At 43.8% G+C, this 27,303-nt stretch overlaps 1 protein-coding gene across 4 annotated transcripts in view; it reads left to right on the top strand.

The window, feature by feature from the left end:
- The window catches only part of drosha (drosha ribonuclease III), an 82,491-nt gene that overhangs the window by 50,209 nt on the left and 4,979 nt on the right, over window positions 1-27,303 (top strand). For 2 of the 4 annotated variants that reach the window (XM_078792420.1, XM_078792419.1), the window contains exons 23-30: window positions 4,208-4,255; window positions 9,701-9,858; window positions 14,127-14,232; window positions 16,630-16,771; window positions 19,101-19,183; window positions 21,134-21,237; window positions 24,113-24,205; window positions 24,793-24,839. In XM_078792420.1, coding sequence (XP_078648546.1) covers window positions 4,208-4,255; window positions 9,701-9,858; window positions 14,127-14,232; window positions 16,630-16,771; window positions 19,101-19,183; window positions 21,134-21,237; window positions 24,113-24,205; window positions 24,793-24,839 — 781 coding nt within the window. The remainder of the gene's footprint in view (window positions 1-4,207; window positions 4,256-9,700; window positions 9,859-14,126; window positions 14,233-16,629; window positions 16,772-19,100; window positions 19,184-21,133; window positions 21,238-24,112; window positions 24,206-24,792; window positions 24,840-27,303) is intronic. The other 2 variants (XM_078792421.1, XM_078792423.1) reach the window with 1 other exon arrangement.

A 27,303-nucleotide genomic window follows, 5' to 3' on the forward strand; every position in this document is an offset into this window, starting at 1 on the left:
AAAGCGTACCATTTCACTTACTCTTTTAATTCCCTAATTGCTGAATGGTACGCGCCTAAGGCAACAGCTTTAATAATTTGTCCAATAAAACATACATATACAATACAAATCTCAAATTAAAACATAAATTACCCCGTTTTCCGTACTATGAGCCGCTCTGTAATAATAATTTTTAAAAAAGCATCATTAAGAGGGGAAAAAACTGCTTTACTAGACTATAAAAATTAAGACCAACAAGTTCCCCAAGCTCCCGATCTCTTTCCACATTACTGAATCAGTGCAGGAGCGGCATATACAGTAGTTGTCACAAAGCCGAGAGTGCCGTCTCGTTGCCGTCGACTGTAACGTTGGCTCCTTGGGGGGCGGGGGGCATGACAGTCACTATGAATTAACATTTAAAACATATTCAATAATATAATAAATGACTGTCTTACTGCACCCGAGCTCAGAGAGACGTCGCTTATGCAGCGCAGCAATCCCACCGTGGTTAGAGAGAATAGGATACTAGGGTTTTCAAGCTGCGGCTTCCCCTTGGCACTATTGCTAGCCAAATGCTGTGGATTTGTTTGTCGGCTCCTGACTGTGGCCGATTACTATCCTCACTCGAGATCACAAATGGAGCACAGAAATTTTTCAATTTTTTTCCCCTTTCAGCACATCACCTTTTTTGTTTCCTAACAGTCACGACCAAATTGAGCTTCATTGCACGCTAAAAGGAAAAAAAAAAAAACCCCAGCAGAAGTGAGAAATGCTAATTTGCTAATGACTGCACAGTGGAGGTTATTAAAGCCTCAGAAGAGAGAGAGAGATGGAGAGCGAGAGACTGACAGCCTCTTCTTCAGGGCGGGGGGGGGGATGCTCCATCGCTCCATCGCTGCATCGCTCCATCGCTCCATCGCTCCATCGCTCCATCGCTCCATCGCTCCATCGCTCCATCGCTCCATTCCAACTGCAGTAATAGTGTGATATTGCAGAGAGATGATGTTAATGCCACCATGCTGTCCTCAGGGAAGTCCCTCTGTGGAGGAGCAATCATCATCCTGATGAATTCACTTTTTTTTTAATGCCCATTGGCTAATCTTCATACTTTTATTAACTCAGACTCCCACACGGAAAGTTTTCTTTGACAACAGAGAATGGGTGCCATGACGCTTCCTTTGCAATAAATGCAGATCTTGCTTTTTTTTGTTGTTGTTGTTGTTGTAAAACGTGCAATGGAGTATATAAACAAGACTCTAGCATTGTATGCTAGATCCGAATCATCATCAATGGACTACCACTGTGATATTATACGTTTTGCCATACGTACCGCCGGTTCGGCAGCATGGTAGTGATTCATAAACAAAGTGGTCCGCAACCTTTCTGAGCCCACCAGACCTCCTAATAATAATAATCCTAATAATACTAATTGCATGTACCAATGTTTGAAACTAAGGAAAAGCAAACCTATCAAATGAAAACACACAATACAATTAATTATTTATTCAAAATTATTGAAATTATTTGTGCAATTTGCTGTTTACGCTGTTCATATTTGATGTCATCTATTTATTCATCCCATTATTATTATTATTATTATTTATTATTATTATACAGGAGCCAGGCAACAACATTTCGTTGGCAATTTCACTGCTGTGTTATTGTGCAATGACAAGAAAGCTATCTATCTTTCTATCTCTCTATCTATCCATCTATCCATCTATCATCTATCATCTCTCCATCTCTCGCATCCCTCTCGCATCCCTCTCGCATCCCTCTCTCTATCCCTCTCTCTATCCCTCTCTATATCCCTCTCTCTATCCCTCCATCCAAAATGAATGAATTATAGCTGTCAACAGATGCGCTCTAATGCAAATGTAACATATTCTTAATTGGTGACTCCATAGATAGAGTGTGAATGGTTGTTTGTCTATATGTGCCCTGTGATTGGCTGGCCACCAGTCCAGGGTGTACCCCGCCTCTAGCCCGAAGACAGCTGGCATAGGCTCCAGCACTCCCCGGATTAAGCGGTAGAAAAGGAATATAACATATTCTTGGCCTAGATTAAGCATTCTGCTTTGTGATAATTCAGTAATGGAACCGAATAGTTAAATGGCTGACTAACCGTGACGTCCGAGTAAAATAAATTGATTACATGTTGTACTTGGAAATTGTTTCCATTTCAAATGTGAGTAAATGTAGTTCTAAACGTGTGCGTGTGGCTATGCGGTCTGGGATGAAGTGTACTGTATAGCCTTTTTAATAAAACATCCACTGGCAGTGAAATCTCGGCTGACCTCAACTTGTGCTTCGTGCGTTCTTTGCCCTTTCGGCAACAAAAAGTATATATTTGCCATATTTGAGCAAGAGGCTACGTGCATTCTTCACCGCGTCCTTGGTTGGAGCAATATGAAGTGGATGGGAGCGATGCATTCTCTCGCCATTGTCTCCCTGATGCATTCCTTCTTCCCGCCTACACAAAGATGTCGCCAGAGCTCCGGATCACGTGGAAAAAAAAAACGGGCAGGGTTGAAATTAGTTTTCACCTTGATCATCTACTGACAGGAGACTCGGTTTCGGACCTCGGGGCCGACTTTTATGTGGGTATTGATCAGAGAGGCTATCTCCTATCGACTCCTCCGCCGCACTACTACATTTGATGGATTGATTGGCAGAGTGCAGCCAGAGACCAATTTGTCAGGGAGCATCGGACCTTGTCAGAGAGGAGCACCATTATGTCCTCATCATGGTTGGCCCTCGGTCCCTCAAGTACGATGATGCCTATTCACGCTTGCCGCTGGATCCGTGCGCTTCTGCACGACTGAGCCCAGAAACCGTCGGTGCTGATTAAAGCCTCCGTTTTGATTGAGGCCCACCTCAACATGGCGTCCACTTTCACTTTACTTTTAGTTCATTAACGACGTCATTCAAATTTCTTGTTTTCTCTGTAGAGGCGCGTTTGGCGGATGCAGATTTGCACCCGGTAATTACCCCAGTCTTGTGTTGGGGGGAGAGGAACCTAAAAAAAACCAAACATGTTATTCTTAAATCCCCACTCCATCCCGGCTTAGCCATTGTCTGCCTCGTCTTAGGGAATAATTGAAACATTAGCCGTTGAATCCACGCTGCCACTTCATTAGGCACACCTACAACTCAATGTTGCGCTCCTGTTGCTAACGTCTACGAGCTCATGTTACCGTCGATGGTGTCTCAAACACGCGGCCCGCGGGCCAAATGTGGCCCGCAGGACACTAGTTTGAGGCCCCCCGCCTTGATATGAAAGTTTAATGTTAAAGTTTGATATGGATGCTGTATGGTATCATGTACCCAGAAAAAATTATTACGTTTGATTAATGTTCATGTTAAAGGTTAAATAATTGTTAATAGTTATCCTCCCTATCCGTGTGGAAGTGGTAAGTTTATTGAAATTGAGGGGTATAGTGACAAAAAAAAGGCCTACATGCCCACATCAAAAGTATTAAAACCAACATTTTCATGGATGAGGAAGCCTAAGAAGGTAACCAAGACATGAGAAGTACTTATTGTTTTTAGTGTTTTTTATAGCTGATTTAATACATGGCTCAAAACCGACCCGGTAACATAAGAGATAATTCCAGAAAGCTAACACAAGAGGAAGGTTAATGCGAATATCATATAGGAGTCTTTGTAATGTGCGGTGTTCTGGTACTCTGGTCCGGACCTAAAATGTGGTCACTTGTGGCATTCGGGTACTTCTATCATGGGGTCAAAAGTAGTGCAGTAAGAACGTGATTTTGCGGCTTTTGTGCTACTTTTTGTCAAATATTCCAAACCAAAAATTCCATCTTGCATTTTGTTTTAATATTCTGATATACGCTGCTCATTTTTCAGTTTTGATTGACACAACCAGAGAGGCGTTATTTAAGAAAACGTTTAGTTCCGTGTTTGCCGAGTGCATTGAGTTTGTGTGTGTGCGCGTTATTGGTGTTTTTCCGGTTGGTGTGCTTTTAATTCACAAGTGTAGAGAAACAATGATTTTCAAATGCTGCAGGCAACATCAGCCGAGTTTACCTATTTGTTTGCGCTCCGTTTGGCTCCCAGACTAGGAAGCGTTTACTCAAACGTATTGACTACTTTCATTAATATTTCACCGCCACCTGCGGGGGCCGGGAGCTAGGAGCTGCCAGTTGGCCGGCTGGAGAATGTGATTGATAATTTGACGTATTAACATCTCATCCTCTTTTCTTAGCAGGACCTGCGGGACGTCTGGCTCAACTACCCGCCACACCCTCTGCAGGTGGGTTGTCTTGTCTGGTTTCTATTTTCTAACAAAGTTACATTGGAGTACATCACATTCATTCATTCATTCATTTTTGTCCGCTTTTTCCTCACGAGCCTATCCCAGCTGTCTTTGGGCGAGAGGCGGGGTACACCTTGGACTGGTCGCCAGCCAATCACAGGGCACATATAGACAAACAACCATTCACACTCACATTCATACCTATGGACAATTTGGAGTCGTTAATTAACCTAGCGGCGGCACGGCGGTCGAGTAGTTAGCACGCAGACCTCACAGCTAGGAGATCAGGGTTCAATTCCACCCTCGGCCATCTCTGTGTGTGTGTAGTTTGCATGTTCTCCCCGTGCATGCGAGGGTTTTCTCCGGGTACTCCGGTTTCCTCCCTCCGAAAAGGTAATTCAGGTAATGTAACATAAGGTAACGTCTCCATGTTTTTGTATCATTACTGCCACCTAAAGACCGGAATGCTACATGCATTAATTAATTTTCTACCGCTTATCCTCACGAGGGTCGCGGGGAGTGCTGGAGCCTATCCCAGCTGTCTATGAGCGAGAGGCGGGGTACTGGTGGCCAGCCAATCACAGGGGGCTAACGTCATTGCAGCACCCCAATGAATGCGTTGCTCAAATGCAATACAGTATGGGAAAACTTTAAAGTAGAGGTTTTTTTTATTCATATTGGTTTGTATATTTGAGTGTGAAGTTGCTGTATGATGACTTTAGTGACTGTTTTATTGTTATATACACATATAGACAAACAACCATTCATACTCACATTCATACCTATGGACAATTTGGAGTGGCCAATTAACCTAGCATGTTTTTGGAATGTAGGAGGAAACCCACGCATGCACGGGGAGAACATGCAAACTCCACACAGAGATGCCCGAGGGTGGAATTGAACCTGGTCTCCTAGCTACATCACAATTTTATATCATTACTTTTGCTTTGTTGACAAAGGAAATACTAGATAATGTGCAAAATGCAAACGAGAGATGGCATCTGCAGTGATGGAGAAAAAATGGCTTCTAAGGTCGTGCTGACCTCGGCTTTTATTTGGATGACGATATACGTCTCACATCTCATCCATCCGTTCTTTCCCTTTGCATCATCCGCCCAGAAACGCCGCACATGTCAAGAGTGTGTTGTTTGAAATTAGGATTTAGGAGACGACATCAAAGATGCTGTAACAGGATTACAGTCTCGGATCACACGGACCCTACAGGGACCGCCAGGCTTCCTGCTCTCTGATGTGCTCGTGAGGAGCAAGTGTTTCTTTGTGTCTCTCTGCCGAGGCTGGTCCTTTTTTTTTTTTTGCGCCGTTATTCTCTTTGCTCCCTGCATGGGGTTCATACATACATCTTTGCATATTTGTGTTTTGGCCCAAAATAACAGGCTTGCTCTTGTTTGTTTTTCATCCCCAAACACCGATGTTGTTTTGGTTGCGTACATTTTATGTTGCTGTTGGATGCTCCTCCGGAGGTGTGGGCTCTGTGGTCAGGGGTGGAGCACCCGGGGTCAGCCCCCGGACCGCCCTTTGGCGTGAGGAGAGCAGTCATTAGCTGCTTCAGAGCAACATCATCATTACCACACAGCGCGTTGAGGGGCTGAGGTTTCCCCGTGGGCGGGCGCTTCTTCGCTAGCAGCCTTTTGTACTTTGATAGTATCGTGACCTTATAGCTTATGGCAAGCACTAACTGAGGCAAAAACGTCCTCTAAAGGCCTGGTACGGATGTTGGTAGTGTATTTCCAACATAACGTATTTCATATTCTTAGCATTCTGGGAGATTCTGACTGAAAACAAATCCATAGCAAAAGCGGTCATGATGCTGTGGTTGAACCGTTTGGACTAGAGGCATGGCTTTGGGCTCTTTTGAAAGCTAACAAGCAGAATTTTGTGTTTTTAAGTGTTACCGACACTGATTAATAAGGGTTTGAATCCACCAAGGTTTTTTTGCCTTTATTTCTTTTTGTAGAAAAACATGCCTATTTTGATGGTATGAATTGGAAAACATGATGGCGTTTTTAACAAATCCCATGCCAAGTTTGACAAAAATTGACTTTCTAAAGATAGGATTAGAGATGTCCTGATCTCAAATTTCTGATTTTCCACAATTTATTCCATACTGCTCCTCAGCATGTTCGGGATGGGATGGGATAGACCCCATGTGATCACAACAAGAGTGTTTACTAGGGTAGCTAACAAGGAGTGCAACTGAGTGCAAAATTTTCATAGACAAAGCACAGCTTGATGCTCGATTCTTGCAATTATACCCAATACCCATTTATTATTATTGTTTTTTTTTTACTGTTTGCTGATAACCAGCATTTAACCGATTGAGAGAGCTGGTCTAATTGCAACATAGTAGGCGTCATCAAGGGGGAGAAGGCTGCCAAATCTAAGCATTTCAGCCAAAAGTAGACAAATGCAGATGTGCCGTGTACACAGCTTAAGTATTTTATGAAATGAAACTTACTAATATTATTTTAAAAGCTCCTAAAATGATCAGGATAGAGCCCCTTTTCTTAACAAAAGTCCATTCAAGTCCATCACGTCTACACAGTTGAGAAGCAGAGCTGACTTTAATAATCGCAATCGATGCAAGCGTTCTTTAGCGTCGAACGTGTTCCGAACTGTTGCTGCCAGATGAGCAGGTATCCCCCCCGACCCCCCACCACCCCGCCAAGACTAAAACAGGTGAAGGAGGTCCTGCCTTAATGAGCTTTGAGTGCACGGCGATGGCAGCTCACCAGCGCATTGCGAAATTCCGGCAACACCTTGTCTTTGGAATACACGCATACATTAGCCTAGCCGCCGACGTGCCCCGGCGAGCTTGACACGCTCATCTTCATGTTGTACACGTTCGCCCCTCCGCGTCATCACCTGCAGCGCTCCGGAATAATTAGCCGCCACGTCGTTTACCTGCTCTTTTTTCCGAACGTCTGCTTTGGTTTTAGCGTGTCTTTTTGGACGTGCGGAAAACATCATTTTTTTTTTTTTTGTATTTTTTTTTTTCGTCTCACGGCACTTTTCCGCTTCCTCCCCACTGTGTTTGAAGCCTCACCGCTGACCATTACCCCGAAGGACAGCTCGCGCCTACGAGTGCCGAACTCGTCAGATGTCGTTAGTTGAGATGCATGACATTTAAACGCCTTCCTTTAATTAACGGAGTGGGCCGGCGAAGGCAAAAAATGAAATGTTTCATAAGACACGACGTTAAGATGGAATGGTGATATTACCGGCAGCATTCCAATTAAAATATTGAGTTTAAAAATACATCTCTGCTCTTTGCCCCGGTTCAACACGTGCAAAGCAGGAAGGAGGCGGGAGTCGTTTATTTGCAATTTCCACAAAGAGAGCGCCGCAAGACGAGAGAGGTGGTCACCTGCGAACGGGCTTTGCTTTATTGTTGATTGCTGAGGGGCTTTACAGCGAGCGGCCTAATGAAGCAAACTAACAAGGTCACTGGAATGTACCACGTTCCTCCGCAAAAGGATGTCTTGGTCAAGCTCACAGTTGTACCACGCTGAGACCAATTAGATGTCTCTCGTAGCCTAATTAATGCGCCCATAAGGATGGCTCTTGATTAAACAAACATGCATATACATATTTTCTTAGCGTACCACTTCTTTTTTTAATGAGCACGGGCACTCATCACACTGAAAGGAAAGAACCGCTTGTCTTTTCTGGCTTTAGCCGGACTCCGCCGCCCCTCCAGCAAACGTTAAAGAATAATCCACAACCGTCCAACAAACCGTTCTTTTAAAGCCTGATCAAGGCTCTGATCTCCTCGCTAAAGTGTAACCGAGGCAGCGGCGATATTAATGGAGCGTTTGAGTCGCTCGTTTGGGCGAGAGGAAAAAGGGAACTGTTTGACTTCACACTTAATGAGTACCAGATTCCATCTGCCGCCGATCTTTGGAGTTTGTTTTGAGGCGGAGGGAAAAAAAACACACTCTAAGCGGCACATGTTTGATTTAAGGACACTCGTACGGGGAATTACTGCACTGAAGAAGTCTTTTTTTTTTTGTCCGTGTGCTCTTTGAGGCGTCTTGAGTGCCCTCGCTGGACGTCATTTTAAGACCTTTTGGCCCTCTTAGATACTACTTTCATCTTGGAACGTGAATATCTTTCTAGAAATTGAAGTTTAATGCAGTCAAAGGACGACTGATGCGGTCCGGAACCTCGTACAGGAAGTCCAATCACGTCACATTCTCAGTACTTGCATGTCAGCATTTAATGTTTATTTTTATGCCACAGCAAACGCTTATCTGGTAGTACGATTTGTGCATGATTGGCAGGTCCAGGATCTCTTGAGGATCCGTGTGCTCTTGGACGAGTCTGAGTGCTCAGACCATCTGGACCTCTTGGATGGTGCTGGCAACTTGCGTGAATGACAGGATGTATGTTATGAATATAGAAATCAAGTTTAATGTTGAAATAATAATGAAGCTTGACTGTCGCAGCGGAAGTGGGGAGTTTTTGGATTAGCTTGCTAGCTTGTGAACGTCCCTGAAAGTCCCTGCAGCATAAAGGCAGGGTTATACTTGTACTATACGGACATCCGTGCGTGGCTTTATACGCTGTGTCCGCTGCCATATATTGAATAGTGCCCGCAATCGCAGCTCGTCATTCTTCCCACCACAGGGACTTGTACCCGAAAGGAGAATGTGCTTTACAAACACGGCAAAATCAAATAAAGAACAAATATCTTGACTTAAAGCACAACTTGTGCTCACACTACTGTGCTACTGTCATATAAATACTGCAGTTTCTCTAATTCGGCTGCTAGGATCTCCTGCGAGCCTGCCATTTTTTTCATGTTCCTCCGTTTGCCTAGTTGGAAAAATTTTGAGAAATTTTTTGGGGAAAAAAATTCAGCATGAAAGGGGCCGCTCGAGTGGTCGACTGTACCGATACCGAAATCAAGCAATACTGATGTAGACAGCAGCAAAATGGTCATTAAAATATATATATATATTTATAATATATATAATATATAACCAGTCATGATGTGCTATATCAGAAATCTACAGAAATCAAGCAATACTGATGTAGGCAGCAACAAAATGGTCATAAAAAAATATATATATAATGTGTATATAATATATAACTATATTGACAGTTACTATGGTACCTATTATGTCATTGTATGGTCATATCATCTCGTACTTTGGTATATGACAAAAAAAACAACTTAAAATATGTTAGGAAAGCAGGAAGTGAACAAATGTAACAGTCGCTGATTGTAAAAGTACCAGATGGAGGGGTAGGATTTAATAAGCTTTGCTTCTTCCTACTCCTTTCGGACATGTGGAACTGTCAACTGATTATGTGATGCATTCAATTGTAATCTGATGCACGTTCAAATGAAATTAAACCATTACCATAATTACCAAGACTCCATAACTGACTGTACTGTACACACTGTGTGATCGGCAGGTCCAGGAGCCGCAGACAGACAGGCAGCTCATTGAGACGTCGCCCGTCCTGCAGAAACTGACCGGCTTCGAGGACTCCATCGGGGTGCTGTTCACGCACGTGCGTCTGCTGGCTCGAGCCTTCACGCTGAGGACGGTGGGCTTCAACCACCTGACGCTGTAAGTGCGATCCCCATGTGTACCTCAGACTTCCAGACAATTAGCTCACTTCGTCACCGGTTCTTGGCGTTAAACACCAATCTCTCTTTTCGACGTGAGGTCAGCGCCATGCGGGAAATGATGTCTTTTTCTTCTCTGCGTTGTCCATTTTCCGCCCTTGTCGTAATCTACTTTGACAGACGCTTCTCTCTCAAGCCCGTCAGTGAACGGCGGCGCTTCACTTTGTTTTGCTCACAAACCGCACTCGTACATTCTGTCTGGGAGAGATTATGGCTCTGATTATTCACTGTTAATTAATGTTTCCCGGCGAGGCCGTGGCGATTTAATGGCAACAGACATCATTGTGTCTCGGCAGCGCAACCTCGCTCGCTTTGAATAGATTGCAGTTCCTGTTAGAAAACGATAATGAGACAGTTCACGCTTGTTTGTGTGGCGACGGATGCTTTAGCTCGCTCGCCGTGCAAATCGTGAGTTTGACAGCCAAAGCAAATTAGCGTTAGCGGCACACCTGAAGTCTTATTGGCAGGCTGCACTCTAATTGCTTTCTTAGCTTGGCTGCCGTGAAGATGCTGCGTGTCCCGTGCACGCACTCGTGCACCGGCGCCTTATCTTGAGGTCAGCGCGGTCCATTACAGGTTTGAGCTTTACTTCCGCCTTCCAACGCCATATTTCTATTGCACAAAAATAAATTGTACTTCATATTCTCAGTATTTTTTCCGTAATGTATGTTCGTTGACTGGTAGGTTTAGCTGAAGAGAAACAAGTTTCTTGCGAGCTGCAACACAGAAAGAGCCCCCCTTACCCCCCAAGTACTAAAGGTGACTCCGAAGTGGGTCAAGCTGTAGCGATGGTGAGGAGGAGGAAGAAAAAAGAAGGCGAGATAAGACAGCGAGAGGTCAGGCAATCAGGTAGGCAACAGATGAGGAGACAGGATGCCGGCTGACCTTTGCCGCCCGCCCCCCGCCTTATATAGAGGACACACTGACCTTGAAAACAACCCAGTGGAGAGGCTCGGGGGGCCCCCCCCCCCTTGCCCCAAGGCGCTGGGCTTCCTACCTCGCCTGGCAACAGTTGAGCAACAGTTTTATTTGTGGAAATGCATCCAGTCGGGGATGCAACCTCTGGATTCATGGATTTAGGCCCAAGTTTCATATTTGTAGATGTGTAGTGAAGCCTGCCTTTGTCATGATGTCATGAAAAAAAAACGCATCATCAAAAGTGGAGCAAATACTACATAAGGCAGACGATATATTTGGTTCTGAAAAGCAGGCTCTAGGGATAAATATTACCGTTTGAATGTCGTTAAAAGTCACTTTGGTGTAATGGAGGACCTTTAAATGTGCATGTTATTGAAGACGTTGCATGTACACTTAATCAAGTTTATGATTACAACAGCTTGACCCTGGAGCAGATTACTTCTGTTCCTGGTATTTCCTATAAGAAATTAAACAGGAAGCCAAAAGCAACCATCTAAAGACCCTTATTACCGTTTCAAAATCATTAAAAATCTACTTTGGCCTAACATTTTAAAGTCAATCTGCATTGGAGCCAAACGGGGCACTGACGCACCAGATCCATCCGGTAGAGCAAGGGGTCGTGACAATCTGGCTCTCAGATACTGGATAGTGTGGTAGCCTACAGGAGTCACTGAGATATCAAGAACTTTAATCCAAAAACTTGGCTGGCAACCCTTTGGATGAAGACTGCTAAGAAGTACAGATTCAGGCAAAAGTGATCTGACACATTTGTAGGTTAAATAAAACGCAAATAAAGTAAAGAAACAAAAAAGTGTACGGTAGGCTGGTTGATTTTAGTTTCAACGCAGATCCAGTAGCTCTGAAATTGGTAACCCAGAACAAGATGGTGTTTGTCGCTGGTACGGGATCATGTCTACCAAGATTGAAATGCAAACGGAACACTCGTTGTGTTGCAGTTATTGATTTGTTTGTTTTGATAAATGTTTTTTACAATGAAAGCGCAATGATCACCGGTCCAATTCATGGCAGCAACTAAAAAAAGAAACGAAAATCAATGCTGTTATAAAGAAACAAAGCAAAACGGCATTATATGAAAAAAAATGACTGAAAAAACACCTGTTACTTTACTTTATTTGCCTTTTATTTAACATACAAATGTCAAGATTATTTTGCCTGACCGTGTATTTTTATTATTTTTGGATACTTTCTGTATAATAATGTTTTTAAAAATAATTTATTCAGCTTCTTATTTTTGTTTCATTTAAATTAAAAAACTTATTACATTCTAAAATTGTTGGTGTTGCTTAAAAATGCACACATTTAGTTGTATTCGGTGTAAAAAAAAACAAAAAAAACAACACAAAATAAAAAGGCTCCCGAGCCCTGATGGAACTATGGTGATTAAAAATTAAAGAAACTAGAATAAAGTCATCGGGCACCCCCGCTTTGTAACATGCCGTTATATTCTTTTAAAGAAGTTTGCCATTCATGTTTATGATTATTCGCCCTTGAGTTAGTTCTGCTACAGTTTAGCATGAAAGAAGCCGTATGCAGTTTTTCCTTAGTTGGCTTCCTAAAATGGAGAAGTTCTCTCTTGCAGGAGCGAGCGTCCCTCCTCCTCCTTCTTTTCCTCTTCCTCCTCTTCTTCACACAGGCTGATGAAGGTGTTTCAGATCAAAGTGGAAGCACCATGCTTTACTCCCCGTCTTCCCCTCCAGCTCGCTGCTGCTGCTGCTGCTGCATTGTGCGAGTGAATAAAGGACGAGTGTTCACACAGCAAAAGCCTTTCCTCTCTGACCTCACCCCCCCCCCCCCCTTTTGCTTCCAGTCGTCACTCCTCAAGATTTGCCTCCTCTTTGCTGGGTGTGAAACGTGCTGCTTCCTTTTTGCCAAACCAGACTCAGATCTGCCGTTGTTGCCCTGATTGGAGCCATAATAGTTGATGGGGGGGTTGAATGCCGATGACAGATAATATATATATATACTACTTACAGTACAGTAAGTTTTCTCTTTAATGTACACTTTATTTATTGAGTATTGGCACATAAAAATGACAACAAAAAAAAACAAATCTCAACCTATGCACGTCCCCCGTGGCCGACGTGACTCAGCAGAGACTGATATGATACACAAGTAGCTCCCTCAAATTATATTTGGACCTGTTTTTAATTAAAAACGATGCAGGGCCCCCGGGGGATAAGTTTGGCGACGTTTTGAAATAATAATGGACTTTATCGGCCTTAATTAAAACCATGTGTGTATTTACGAAACGGGTGCAATTATGTAATAATTCATAAGTTGAACCAAATCTTGCTCATTGTAGTTCAAACAAAACCAAATACGTCAGCCTCTGCTCGTTGACTGACTGACGGACGGATGCTCAGCTGCGCTTTTATGATTCTAACAAGGTGGACAATAACCTCTTGACATGTTTCTCCGATGGGTCGCCTCCTCTTCCTTTCTCTGCATCCTGTTCCGTCATGCGACACATCAGTCGGATGGATCTGTGCATATGGTACCTCCGTCCGTTATAGCTGCCCGCCACAGCTCATATCTGCAACGCTGATCTACAATTCTCTTTAACTGATGGCCAATAGCACAACAGTAGTGTGGACCCCCCACTTAGTCTAGTGTTTTTTGTTTTTTTTTTCCAAAGTCGGGATGCATTTACATCAGGGGTCTCAAACTCAATTTACCTGGGGGCCACTGGAGCTACGGTCTGGGCAAGGCTGGGCCGCATCAGGTTTTCCAAAAAAAAACGCATTTATTAAAAACAGAAAAATATACAAACTTTTTCAGTGCTTTGGTTCCGATATTTCTACAATAAAAGCTCTGATAAAACATTCCACTGTTCTCAAATATCTACATTTTTATTTTTCTGCACAAAATAAGATGAAAAATAAATAAACGAATCAAGAATTAAAAAAATCAGGGTCTCAAGACACATGCTAACTCGCAAACTAGAGATCTAGCGACCAAAACGGTAGCCTTCGAGTTATTTCCTTTAAACTTAAATAGCCAAAAACTTACCACTTCCACACGGATAGGGAGGATAACTATTAACAGTTATTTAACCTTTAACATGAACATTAATCAAACGTGATATTTTTTTCTGGGTACATGATACCATACAGCATCCATATCAAACTTGAGCGGGCCGCACAAACTTTCATATCAAGGCGGGGGCCGCGTGTTTGAGACCCCTGATTTACATCCAAAGTTGTCACATTGGGTACCAATGCACTTTTTTGCTCTTTTAAATATTCTATCCATGTGTCCCGTTTTATCCAGGGGCCATAACCAGAGGATGGAGTTCCTGGGAGATTCGATCATGCAGCTGGTGGCCACCGAGTACCTCTTCATCCACTTCCCCGACCACCATGAGGGACATTTAACGGTAAGAGAAAACTCGCCATTATCCGACCCTGTGATGATCATTGTGAGGCCAAACCATAATCTTAGGCCTCTAAAGTAGCACAAGGATGAACTTTATGCACGGATTCCTGGCGGAGCCGCAGCTTCCAAACATGGCATCCTGCAGGTGTGTGGCCCCGCCGCCGCCGCGGTCCTTGACACCGCATCCTGGCGGCATTAAACCGCACACACACACTCCTCGCGGGAGCATAAATCCGTCTGCGGAGACGTTTTTGCGCTGCACATGTTGACAAATGTCCCCGCAGTCATCGGTTGCTTTTCCTCTTTAGGGAATGAGTGATGCGCTGAACTTTGCCAGCGACATTCCCGACAACGTGTGCCGTTAAATCAGTCCTCACCTGCAACCGGTTTGACACGACTGTCTGGTACATTCTGGAACATTCCCTTTTTTTTTTTTTTTTTTTACATCCTGTTTGCTCTTCCATCCTTCCTTTCGGGTTGTGATGTTGATCTTTTGCAATGTACTTTTGTGATGTACTTCCTTCCTGCCATCAATCTTTTGAGGTTTGACTCCTCCTCTCCGACTGACTCCATGCGATGTGGTGTCGCAATCGTGACCGCGCACAAACATTCCGTTGCTCTCCATCTTTGATGTATTTCCTTGCTTCCTTAGTTCCTATCAATCCTTGTCTCTTCAAAAAGTGTCAGTCTAGGTATTCACGTCTCCTTCGCGCCGCGCTCTTTACTGTACTGTGTCGTGGCAATTGTCGCGGGACAGAAACATTCGCCACTTTTTGCAGTTCCTCATCTTTATCGGCACCTTTTTTTCACCCCCCTTACTGTCAAGCGTGAGATAAAGACTTGCGTGTCACAAAGCGAGCGATCACACCTTAATGAAAAGGCACCAGGCCATTTTTATGGGTGGCACTGTACCCCCCCGCCCCATATATATATATTTTTTTTTTTGTTCTGGCGAGCATCAGCGTTTCTCTCCACGCGTGCCGCTATCAGCTCCAGGCGGCGGCGTTTGAAGTGGTCTGAAAGCGAACAAGAGCCCGATGGTGGATATTCTTCACTAGATGGAGCAGTGACGTCAGCCATGTTGAAAGGCTGCGTTACGAGACAGATAGCTGCAGCAATGCCACACAAGTGAAGATAAGGTACATCTGAAATGGATTTCAATTCAGGGATAAAAGTGCTCATTCAACTAGTGGTGTGTGTGTGTGTGTGTGTGTGAGAGCGAGAAAGCTTCCCATCATCTTACATTCGGCAATCCATCTTCTCCGTGAGCATCTTGCAGCTATATTTAACATGTTTGTGTTTTTCCTTTCGGGAGCGTTGATGTACCTCAAGCCTGTGGAAACACAGCGTCGTCCGCTCAGCCCCCCCCAAGTCACCATGCAATATTTACCAGAGCAACGTGCAATCTCCCCGAAACATTTACTAGGAATTACCATTTCTGTCTTTGATGAATTATTTCACGTGGAGTTGGATTTTGATGTTTCCGTGTTGACTCTGTGTGCGTTTGGGAGCTTGTTTTTGCAAACCTGACATGAGGTTACACTCGCGCTTTCTTTTTGTTGGCCAATTGGACTGAAAATCTAGCAGAATGAAAGCTACATTGGCAATGACACTGTTTTGCAGGTCACCTACTATGGAACTGACTTTTTAAATAGTAATATGCGTCCTTGGAGTCTTTTTATGAGCGCCAAATGTGAAAAAACCAACCATCTCCTTCACTTGTTTACGCCACTTTTCATAGAATAGACACTCAAAGGCTCTCCATGAAGCATGATACCACTCTGGAAAGGAAATGTAGGCTTTGCTACACACATTAAAATCGATTTCTGACACCCATCTAACGCAGGGGTCTCAAACACGCGGCCCGCGGGCCAAATGTGGCCCGCAGGACACCCGCCTTGATATGAAAGTTTGATATGGATGCTGTATGGTATCATGTACCCAGAAAAAATTATTACGTTTGATTAATGTTCATGTTAAAGGTTAAATAACTGTTAATAGTTATCCTCCCTATCCGTGTGGAAGTGGTAAGTTTTTGGCTATTTAAGTTTAAAGGAAATAACTTGAAGGCTACCGTTTAGGTCGCTAGCTCTCTAGTTTGCGAGTTAGCATGTGCCTCAAGACCCTGCAGTTGCGCAATATGTTGTAAATAAAAAGAGTATAAATGTGACTATAGTCGTGTTTTGTCATGTCTACAGGGCTCTAATAATGCTTTGTTCATTTTAATCTGAAAAAAATTATTTATAATTTGTCTACCCACCAACTATACATATGTGGTTTCTTAAGTTTTTATTATTTGCCGTTTTATTATTATTATTATATTTATTTATTTATTACTGATTGAGTTGAGTTTGAGACCCCTGATCTAACGTAAACCTTGCATCCTTTTTCCTCTCAGCTTTTACGCAGTTCCCTGGTCAACAACCGCACTCAGGCCAAAGTGGCGGAGGAGCTGGGCATGCAAGACTTTGCCATCACCAACGACAAAACCAAACGGCCCGTGGCGCTCCGGACTAAGACCCTGGCGGACCTTTTGGAGTGTAGGTGCACACAAACACGTTTGTGATAAATAAATATTGAATATCGACAATATTTTGAAAGTCTTTGTGGCGGTGTCTCGGAACACTAGACTTTCTAGACTTGGAAAGGACAGGTTTTATGGTTAACACCCCCAACGCTATCTACCTTTGATGGGCGGCCATTAGTGATGGACGTATGGATGCTGATAGATATGACCTGCTTGTTTAGTCGTGAGTTGATTGCCGCCAGCTGTTCCAATATGTCCCTGAAACTGTCACCGTTTTATATAACGTAGAGCTTATTGATCAGAGTGTAGCAGTCATTGTACTTTGTATTGATGCACACACACACACACACCATGCGTTCACAGCTAGACACATTTAGGAAGCAATAAAAAAAAAAAAAAAAAAGTTTCCCACCAAGACAACTTTTCTCCATCATGTCTTAGAGGCTTTGCATTCAATAGTTTTTAATTAAATAGCTCGTTATTGCTCAATTTTTTTTTTTTCCCAGCGCCGGCCCTCAAGTGTGACCGAAACTATTTGGCTGGCACAATAAACAAGATGTAGCACACGATTCCCAGCCAACGCGTCTCTAATTTGGGCCTGTGACGAGTAACGTCATTAAATCTTCATTTTAACGCTCAGTAGCCAGCGTGTGTGCGAGCGCGTGTATGACTTTTGTGTAAACACCTTGATTATTTGACTCTTTTATAAAAGCAGCGTGCTATTTCCTCCCCCGGTTGTTTAAACCACTGTATGAGACTGCTGAGAAATATATGCTTTTGTGTGTCTACAAATAGCGGAAAAATAACAGCAGCATCCTTCAACCTCTTGAAGGAACAAAATGATTGGCTTATTTTTTTTTTTATTATTTCTACGCCTTTTGCAACGCTGCATGAACACACAAGAAATTATAGTTTAGCATCGCTTAAAAAATCACAAGATTGCAGCCAATAGGGGGTATATTTACATGATACTGTATGCGGGGAGGAGACCAGGGTTCAATTCCACCCTCGGCCATCTCTGTGTGGAGTTTGCATGTTTTCCCGGTGCTCCCGGGTACTCTGGTTTCCTCCCACATTCCAAAGACATGCTAAGTTAATTAAATTGCGACTCCAAATTGTCCATAGGTATGAATGTGAGTTTGAATGGTTGTTTGTCTATATGTGCCCTGTGATTGGCTAGCGACCAGTCCAGTGTGAACCCTGCCTCTCGCCTAAAGACAGCTGGGATAGGCTCCCTCCCACATTCCAAAAACATGCTAGGTTAATCAAATTGCGACTCCAAATTGTCCATAGGTATGAATGTGAGTGTGAATGGTTGTTTGTTTATATGTGCCCTGTGATTGGCTGGCCACCAGTCCAGTGTGAACCCCACCTCTCGCCTAAAGACAGCTGGGATAGGCTCCCTCCCACATTCCAAAAACATGCTAGGTTAATTAAATTGCGACTCCAAATTGTCCATAGGTATGAATGTGAGTGTGAATGGTTGTTTGTCTATATGTGCCCTGTGATTGGCTAGCGACCAGTCCAGTGTGAACCCCACCTCTCGCCTAAAGACAGCTGGGATAGGCTCCCTCCCACATTCCAAAAATATGCTAGGTTAATTAAATTGCGACTCCAAATTGTCCATAGGTATGAATGTGAGTGTGAATGGTTGTTTGTTTATATGTGCCCTGTGATTGGCTAGCGACCAGTCCAGGGTGTACGCCGCCTTTCGCCAGAAGACAGCTGGGATAGGCTCCAGCACCCCTTGCGACCCTCGTGAGGAAAAGCGGTAGAAAATAAATGAATGAATATATGCGGGGGGTGATGTCCTAACCAGGTAGCTGGTACTCGGTTCCCTAGGGATCTTTTTCTTAAATTGGAAGGAGGACGAGAGCACTATATACCATGCTGAGAATCAATCTCTCCATGGGCGTAGAGAGAAAGGAAAAAGTGGACGACATTGACCATCGAGGCCGCAATGCAGGTAGAGATAAAAAACAAAACACCTCCCATCGTTTGCCTTTCAAATCGCACTGTCAGGCCGGGGTCAGCAAACTGAAAACGAGCGCACATATGAATGTTTGTGCCCCGCAGCTTCCTCAAATATTACCCATCATTCCTCCTCGGCTGAGGAAATAAGCCAAACGGGTGGAGGCGGCTTACATTTCAAATAGTTGGTCATTTCACTTAGACGCAGCTTGCCCTCAACTGGCTTTTATTTTACAGCATGGCCGTCATTGTGCACCTTAAACAGACGGGGAAGCTCCGAGTTAAATGTTTCAATTGAATGATCCATTCATCCGTTTATACGCCACATTCCAAGGTTTCACCGCTAAGATGTATTTATGTTCTTATTCCAGCCTTCATCGCAGCGCTCTACATTGATAAAGATCTGGAATACGTGCACACCTTCATGAACGTCTGCTTCTTCCCCCGACTGAAGGTGAGACCCCTTGTTGCTTGGGCCTGATCAATGAGCCCGCCGAGAGACCACTTGGGGGCAGGAGAGAAAGGGGTCGCGGAGGGGCGTTAATGACGCTGCCCTAATGGTGCGGCGCTGGGGGTTGCTATTTTGGTCATCCTTAATGGGATGCCATTGATTCAGGAAGACCTCCAGCAGGTGACGGCATCAAACGTTGTTCAAAAACGCTCACACAGATGTTCAAAAGTACCATAAATACCATAAATTAAAATATAGCTGTAGTGTTTACTTCTTTAAATCCCTAAAAATGTTCAAGCAAAACTCATTATTGACATTTTTAAATATTAATTTGATTGATTTCGCATGTGCAACAAGTGGAACAGGCATGAAAAAACATTATACTGCATGAAGAGGTAAGTACAGCTGCTTGATGCTGACCACTCATATTTCACATTTGGCTACAGCTGTACATTAAGCTGACTAGCTAACTAAACCTCTAATTAAACCAAAAATGTACCACTTCCACACAACACTGGAGGATAACTTTTTTTCGAACCCAGATCTTGCACATTTCCTGACTGCGTGGCCACCATGCTAACCAGTAGGCCACCGTGCGGGCATGCAAACACTGTGATAGCGCGTGGGAGCGTTGTTTTGAACCGCGATGTAGCGAGAGACGGCTGTACCGTTATCTATCTCGGGGCGTCGATAGAATAAAAGCGCATCAGTTAGCCCGCAGCCGCGGCTGTCAATGATAGTTTCTTTGATTTGGCGCTAATTCCAGACCCGTTTCGTGATTTGCTTTGTAGACTTTGCAGTTTGAGGTGTTAATTGGAGTATTTATGCTATGCTTGCCTGGCCGGTAGTAGAAGAAACCAGGGGCTGTCAAAACTAGCGTATTAACAGCGGTAACTAATTTTTTTTTTCATTAATTACGTTAAACACATATGGACGTCTATAGTGTTCTCCCTCCCTCCTAAATTCATTTCCAATCGAAATCTACGTAGAGTTAATGTCCTCTCTCACCCCCGTCCGTCTGTGTCGGAGTGAAGCATAAGGCACATGCGCGGCGGCCCGTGCACTAGTTTGGGATAAAGTGCGGTGGGGCCTCCCCTGTGAAGCTCCACCACCGCGGTCTGATGTGCCGGGCTAATTGCCGTCTCGGTGAGTCTCTCCGGGGAGAATCCCGGCTCTGGAAGGAGCTGAGCTTTGCGTCATGGCCGCCTCATTTCCACTTCCAAGAGGAAAAAGTTGCAAAGCAGAGGCCGGCGCGTCACCCCCCCCCCCTTTTTTTTTTTTTCTCACATTGCGTTGTCTCGCGTTTCATCCAATTTGGGTGAAAACAGAGAAGCAATGAAGGGCCCTCCCTTTGTAATGACTTCTTCTCTCTACTGCACTGTGATTACGCATGAAGAGAGCAAGCATACACAAAAGTGGGCAAAATGCCCCTCCTCGGAAAACGGTACCATTTGTCTTCTTTGGGCTGCAGCACAGCACAGCACAGCACAGTCCACCCACCCACCCCAAGAGATGGGGAAGTGGGAAGGAGAAAAAGGGAAACAAAGTGCAGCGTCTGAGAGGTCGGGAGCAATAAAGCGAGAGGGTAGGCAGCAGAAGCACTCTTTGTAGAAAATTAATAGGAGCAGACAGTTCTGGATTCAAAGTCGGCCTTTTTATGACGAGGCTGCTTCACTGTTAATGGAAGAGCTTTTAGAAGTCCCCCCTGGATAAGGGAAATGTATCAGGGCTGCACACCTGGGAGACTCCCGGTCGTTCCGTATTTCTGGCTGCGGATTGGCTTTTTTCTTAAGTAGGCTGTGATTTGTCCGGATGCAGAGTGCTAGGATGCCGACGCTTGGGCAGGGTCGGGGTTCCTGGGCTACAAATGAAATAAAAGCCACCGAAAAACACAGACTTTATTTCTTAAATCTCTAAAAAAAAACCTCTCCCGCGGGGTTTTGTGTGTTGCAGGAGTTCATTCTGAACCAGGACTGGAACGATCCCAAGTCTCAGCTGCAGCAGTGTTGTTTGACCCTGAGGACCGAGGGCAAGGAGCCCGACATCCCTCTGTACAAGTAAGACGTTCCCACACACCATGCCGAGCTGTGAAGGTCATTTCAATGTCAAGCTGGACCTCAAGGTCCAGACTAGAAGATCTTGAAATGAAAATGATCTTGTTAGAACAACGGCATGAACGGAGCGGCCCTTTTATCAGTCATATAGTCTCTTTGCCTCGCTGGGTGGAGGCGGGGCCGCTAGCATACACACAGAGTGCAGAGCGGAAATTAAATTAGTAGACGGAAAATTTTTTTAATCGTACTTTTCCTAAAATTAACATTAAAAACTCGTCTTGGAACTCATAAATAGTAAAAAAAAAATTAAAAAAAATTGTAATTTAACATGCATTAGATGCCTGCTTATGCTATACTAGCTCATCAACAGTAATGTGTTTTCATTCCGAGCCAATCCATAAACAGCATTTAATCATAATTGAATGACATTTTCATCTTGTTAAAAACACGCCCGGCAGTTCGGCATCTAAAATGGCATCCTTCCTCTGTTTGCAAACACAAAAAAAACACGTGCGGATGCGTAAAAAAGCTCCCTGCAGTTGTGATAAATAACAACGGGGAGCCCCTCCCCGGGGAGTCGCTCGTCCTCACACTTTGTCAAAAGGTCAAGTAGCAAGTGTCATTTGACTCGATGCTTGTTGAGAGGCGGCGTATTTGCTGCCATGGCGACTGACAAACATTGTTTACTGTGTAGAGAACAGCGTATACAGTACAAGAAGTATGTACTTAAAGACAGTGGAGTGCTCCCGTCATATAAAGGATCTTTGACTAGCATTTTTTTTTTTTTCCAGTCGTGAACGGTGCTTTGTGACACGTCCCCCCCCTGCTGAGATTGGGCTAAGGCGACGCTCGCAAGTGTCTTGTTTGCTGTTGGCGCGTGGTGGCTTGTCAGTGAGAGGAGGGGGGGGGGGGGGAGTGAATTATTGATACGGGTGTCATAAGTGACCACGCCGCATTAAAAATTGATCGCTCTCCTGAAATAAGTAAATTGTCTGTGAATAATTCAGGGCGACTCCCCAGCTCGCGTGCGGCGTGTTTATGCTAATATTAACATTTCAAAACGTCTCCCAAGTTTTGTCTTTCTGTCTCGTTTCACGCGTTTGTCCCCGCGGAAGGTTCCCGACTGACGGCTTGTCTTTCTTTTAAAGGAACGCGTGTAAACCACTTGTTTACCCTGGCAGCCGAACATGTTGTGCGTTGTCTTAATACAGTTAAAACATTAGCGGAGCCCTCCAGACATGAAATAACACCCCTACAGTCACGTTGACATGAGTATTAACCAATACAGTAGATATAATAACATAAAATAAGACTAAAATGAGACTATTGTGTCATCACTGTAAGATTACTGCCACCCCAGTGACCAGTTTAGAATACTACTTATCAAAATATGTATTTCAATGCATTTTCTGAATGCCTTATATTTGTATTGTAGTTCATTGTTAAATTTTATGCTTGGAAATGCCATATGTATGCTATAAATATGTAAAGTTAGCATAAAAGGGAGGCCAAAATTTTGCCAGAAATGAAAAAAATAACGAAATCATACGAAAAACCGAGATTTGATTCCAATTCCATGATGATAGATAGACTTTCTTTATTGTCAAAATGCCGTTGCTTGGCTCTCATAATAAATAACAAATAACAAATAACAAATAACAAATAACAAATAACAAATAATAAATAATAAATAATAATGTGGAGAATATATAGATGACATCAAATATGAACAATGTACAGCGTAAACAGTAATTTGTACAAATAATGTAAATAATTTTGAATGAATAATAATTTTGTAGTGAAATTGCCATTTTTTATTATTAATAAATAATAAATAATGTGGAGAATAAATAGATGACATCAAATATGAACAATGTACAGCGTATACAGTAATTTGTACAAATAATTTAAATAATTTTGAATGAATAATTTTGTAGTGAAATTGGCATTTATTAAATAATAAATAATAAATAATAAACAATACATGATAAATAATAAATAATACATGATAAATAATAAATAATAAATAGATGACATCAAATATAAACAATGTACAGCGTAAACAGTAATTTGTACAAATAATTTAAATAATTTTGAATGAATAATAATTTTTGTAGTGAAATTGCCATTTATTAATTTATTATTAATAAATAATAAATAATGTGGAGAATATATAGATGACATCAAATATGAACAATGTACAGCGTAAACAGTAATTTGTACAAATAATTTAAATAATTTTGAATGAATAATAATTTTGTAGTGAATTGCCATTTATTAAATAAATAATAAATAACAAATAATAAATAATAAATAATAAATAATAAATAATAAATAATAAATAATAAATAATAAATAATAAATAATAAATAATAAATAATAAATAATAAATAATAAAAAATAAATAATAAATAATAAATAATAAATAGATGACATCAAATATAAACAATGTACAACGTAAACAGTAATTTGTACAAATAATTTGAATAAATAGTAATATTTTAAAGAACTAGAGGTTCCGTCATTCAGGCCTCGGCGGCGTTCCTCGGCTGGAATGGTGCCGCGCCCCGGCCCACCTCTTCCAGTCCTGCCAACGGAGAGGAAGTGGGCCATGCCTGGACACGGATCAGTTCGCTCACGCTCGTCCAAGGGTGCAACTTGGCGAGCGCGAATGCCCTAAAGGTGCTCAGATGGCCTCTGCCACCAAATAAAAGAGCACTTTGCCTTGTGATGAATTATATTCGTTCCACTTGAAAAATGTGCTTCATTTCTTTTTTCTTTTTCCTCCAGCGTCCTTGTGTTTGCCCCCCTCCCCCTTCCCCCCTCCCTCGCTCGAGTATTAATGATATTTCTCTTGTGTTTGTTTCTCTGTTTGCAGAACGCTGCAGACGGTGGGACCCTCGCACGCTCGCACCTACACCGTCGCCGTCTACTTCAAGGGCGAGCGCATCGGCTGCGGCAAAGGGCCCAGGTGAGCTACGCTCGTAAAAGTCTGGCGTCTCAGAGCGCCGCTAATGGGCCGCCGACGTTTATTAGCGCAATTAAGCCGGTCTAGCGGGCGATGCATTATGCACAATGAAAATGAATCGATCCATTATTGATTTGACGTAAAAGTGCGAAGGCGAATCTAGCAGATGGTTGCGCGTCTCTGCTCCTTTTCAGGTGCACAGGAAGCCGCCGGCAATCCCACTTAAATACATCAAACACCCACCCAAAGCCCCCTCAGCCGCCTCCGACGTGAAAGCGAGCTAATCTGCCGATAAGTTTGTCTCCTCCATTGGATCTTTGACAGCTTATTCTTTTCCATATTTACGCCACTTAATCTGCCCCAGCCTCCTCGCGCACGGGGGTGACGCCGCGTGGCGAAGCACAAACATCGCCTGGCGCCGCGCCGCCGGCAGGCTTAGCGCCTTGAGATACCCCTACCTGGGATTGTTTAGCAAAACAAATAGAAAGCATCTTTGATAATCCTCCATATTTTTTTTTTGTTATTTTGACAGATTAAAAAAAGGTAAAATATGCTAAAGACCTTTTCTTTGCTTTTGTGTTTCCTTGTAGCATCCAACAGGCAGAAATGGGAGCCGCCATGGATGCGCTTGACAAATGTGAGCAGTTTGGCATACACCACACACACACACACACACACACACACACACACACACTCGCGTTGACCATTAGCCTTGGCTGCACAGTGCGAGGCGGCTGCCACAGAGCCAGTTGGTGGCGCCATCTTGGCTCTTTGAAGTGCTGGCAGGCACGTGTCCGCGTCCGAGACCAAGACCAAGCCCAAGCGGCGCCGAGCATCCTCGAGCATGTCAATGCTCTGCCGCCGCTGCCGCTTGTTGTTGTCGTCGTGGTCGTGGGCTGCGTGCGGTTTGTGTTTTTTGTGTTTGAACGAGTCAGGCTTCACGCGCCCTCGGGGGGGACCCTCTCGGGCTCAGAACTCTTCTTCTGGTCCTCTTCAGAGCCTTCTTGGCTGGTTTTTCATCTCACCATCAAAGTCCACTTGAATAAAAGTGCTACGCGCGCCTCGCTGCACAGTCAAGTAGTGACAACACGCGACATTGGCCTCTTAAAAATACATAAGGGGGAAAACTTCATTGTTAAAGGTCCGCGTTCGTGCAAAAACGTGACTTTTTAACGATGTAGCGTGTCTTCCCGAGAGCCTATTTATGAGCAACAAACCTCACGATGCTACTGTTGTAATCTAATGTTAGCACATTAGCATCACGTAGCCACCGTCCCGCTCCTTAATGTACGTTGTTGTATGTTGTAAATTGGCATGCGAAAGTGGATAAAGTACACAATCCAGACGAACACAGCTCATTAGCATTAAAGCTACAGACACAAAACTGTTCAAATCTCCGTAACGGTGCCTACCGGAGCGCAGTGTGTAATTACAGCAAACATTTTAATCTTTGGCTCTTATTTTTGGGCAGGACCCGCCATTACGCTACATGAATCATGTCTGCAATTAGTTGTTCATTGAGCTAATTAGCTGGAGGTGAGCGCTCGGCCCAAAGGGGCCCGATGGCGGTGTCGCTGAGGTCAAACTTTGATTCTATTTGTCCGCTAAATGATTGATACTGTTTGTTCGGCTCGGCTTTAGCTCCTTATTGAAGACTCCTCGTGCCTCATTATTTGCCGCCTTCCCCTCAACAGGGGGGCGGGGTTCAGCGCGCAACGCTTCCTTCGTTCCTCCCTTCCTTCCTCTCCCCAGCGTCCGCCGTGTCAGCCTGATTGATGGACGCTCGTAAATGAACGTTTCCTCTTCATAAATTGCCGTTTCATGCGACTAGATTAGCAACGGCCTTTCGAAAGAAAGGTCACTTCGTTTGGAAAATCGGCATTTTTTTTTTTTTTATTCACTTTATTTAAACTGGGGGTGTCCAACATCCAGCCTGGGGCCCATCGGTGACATTGTCCTGCTGCATCTTGTATACGTAGCATATAGGACGACGTGCGTCACAACTTTCATTAGAGCCATTAAAAAAAAATTAAAAAGTTCTTCTCCCATTGAGTGTGGAAGTGGTAGAGTTTGGGTTGTTTACTGTTTCCTTCCCACTCCGTTTTAAACACTTTAAGTTTACAATAAATACATTGGAGGCTAACTAGCTTGCTACAATATATGCTATGAGCCGCGGCTGTCTCTTTTGTCCCCATAGTGGTCCCGTAGTTTGTGGAAACAAAGAATAAATGAGTGTCACGATGACTACATAGTATTTGTAGTATATAGTATTTAGAAATATAATGGTATTTTTTATAATAGTATTTAGAAAGTCAAACATCTTTTCTGTGCGGTAAAACTACGAAAGTATTTCAGTAGTACTTCATTGGTTGGGTCTGGAACACAGATGCTAACCCGCCATTTTGTTTGAAGGACCGCCAGTCACATGCTAGCCATGTTTCCTTTACAAAGCGACTTTGTTGTAAGCATCAAAATTAGCCATGCTAGCGTTTAGCTAACCAAAGCTCGACAATCTCAAGATGGTGCCCGTCGTCCTGTCATTTATTGGACCCCCCCCCCCGGATTAAAACGCCCCTCTCTCACTGTGATTGTTAGCTAACGAAGGACATGAGTTGCGGTGTCATGTTCCCGTGTTATTGATTGGCTACGAGCCGCTCGCTGGCTTGGAGTCGGCGCCCGACTTCCTGACGTGGAGACGTTCCATCCTGATGGAACGCGTGACCGCCGCCATGTCAGAGGTAAAGGGTTGAGTCGGACAGCTCGGGCCTCATTAAACCCGTCCCGGCCCAGCGATGGCGGCGGCGCTCATCCGCAGCGCCCTTGACGGGGCGCCGTTGGATGTGACGTTGAGTCAAGGCGCCTGTCGGCAGGAACATGAGTGCCGACAAACGAGGTAGTGAGCGCGGTTCCTCTGGATTCGTGAAGCTGAGGAGCGTCTCAAAGACCTTTTCACGCCTCACGACAATGCCGCAGAGAAGGGGGGCGGGGCCTCAGCGGGACCCTGTAGCGCCATTGGCTCTAATCTCAGCATGAGAAAGCGTCTGATGCAACCCCGAGCAAAACATGAAAGATGGCTCCCTGTCAAAGCCGACATGGCCGCC

Source organism: Doryrhamphus excisus, linkage group LG7, assembly GCF_037039965.1.
Source record: "Doryrhamphus excisus strain RoL-2023G ecotype Guam linkage group LG7, RoL_Dexc_Guam_v1.1, whole genome shotgun sequence".
NCBI lineage: Eukaryota > Metazoa > Chordata > Actinopteri > Syngnathiformes > Syngnathidae > Doryrhamphus > Doryrhamphus excisus.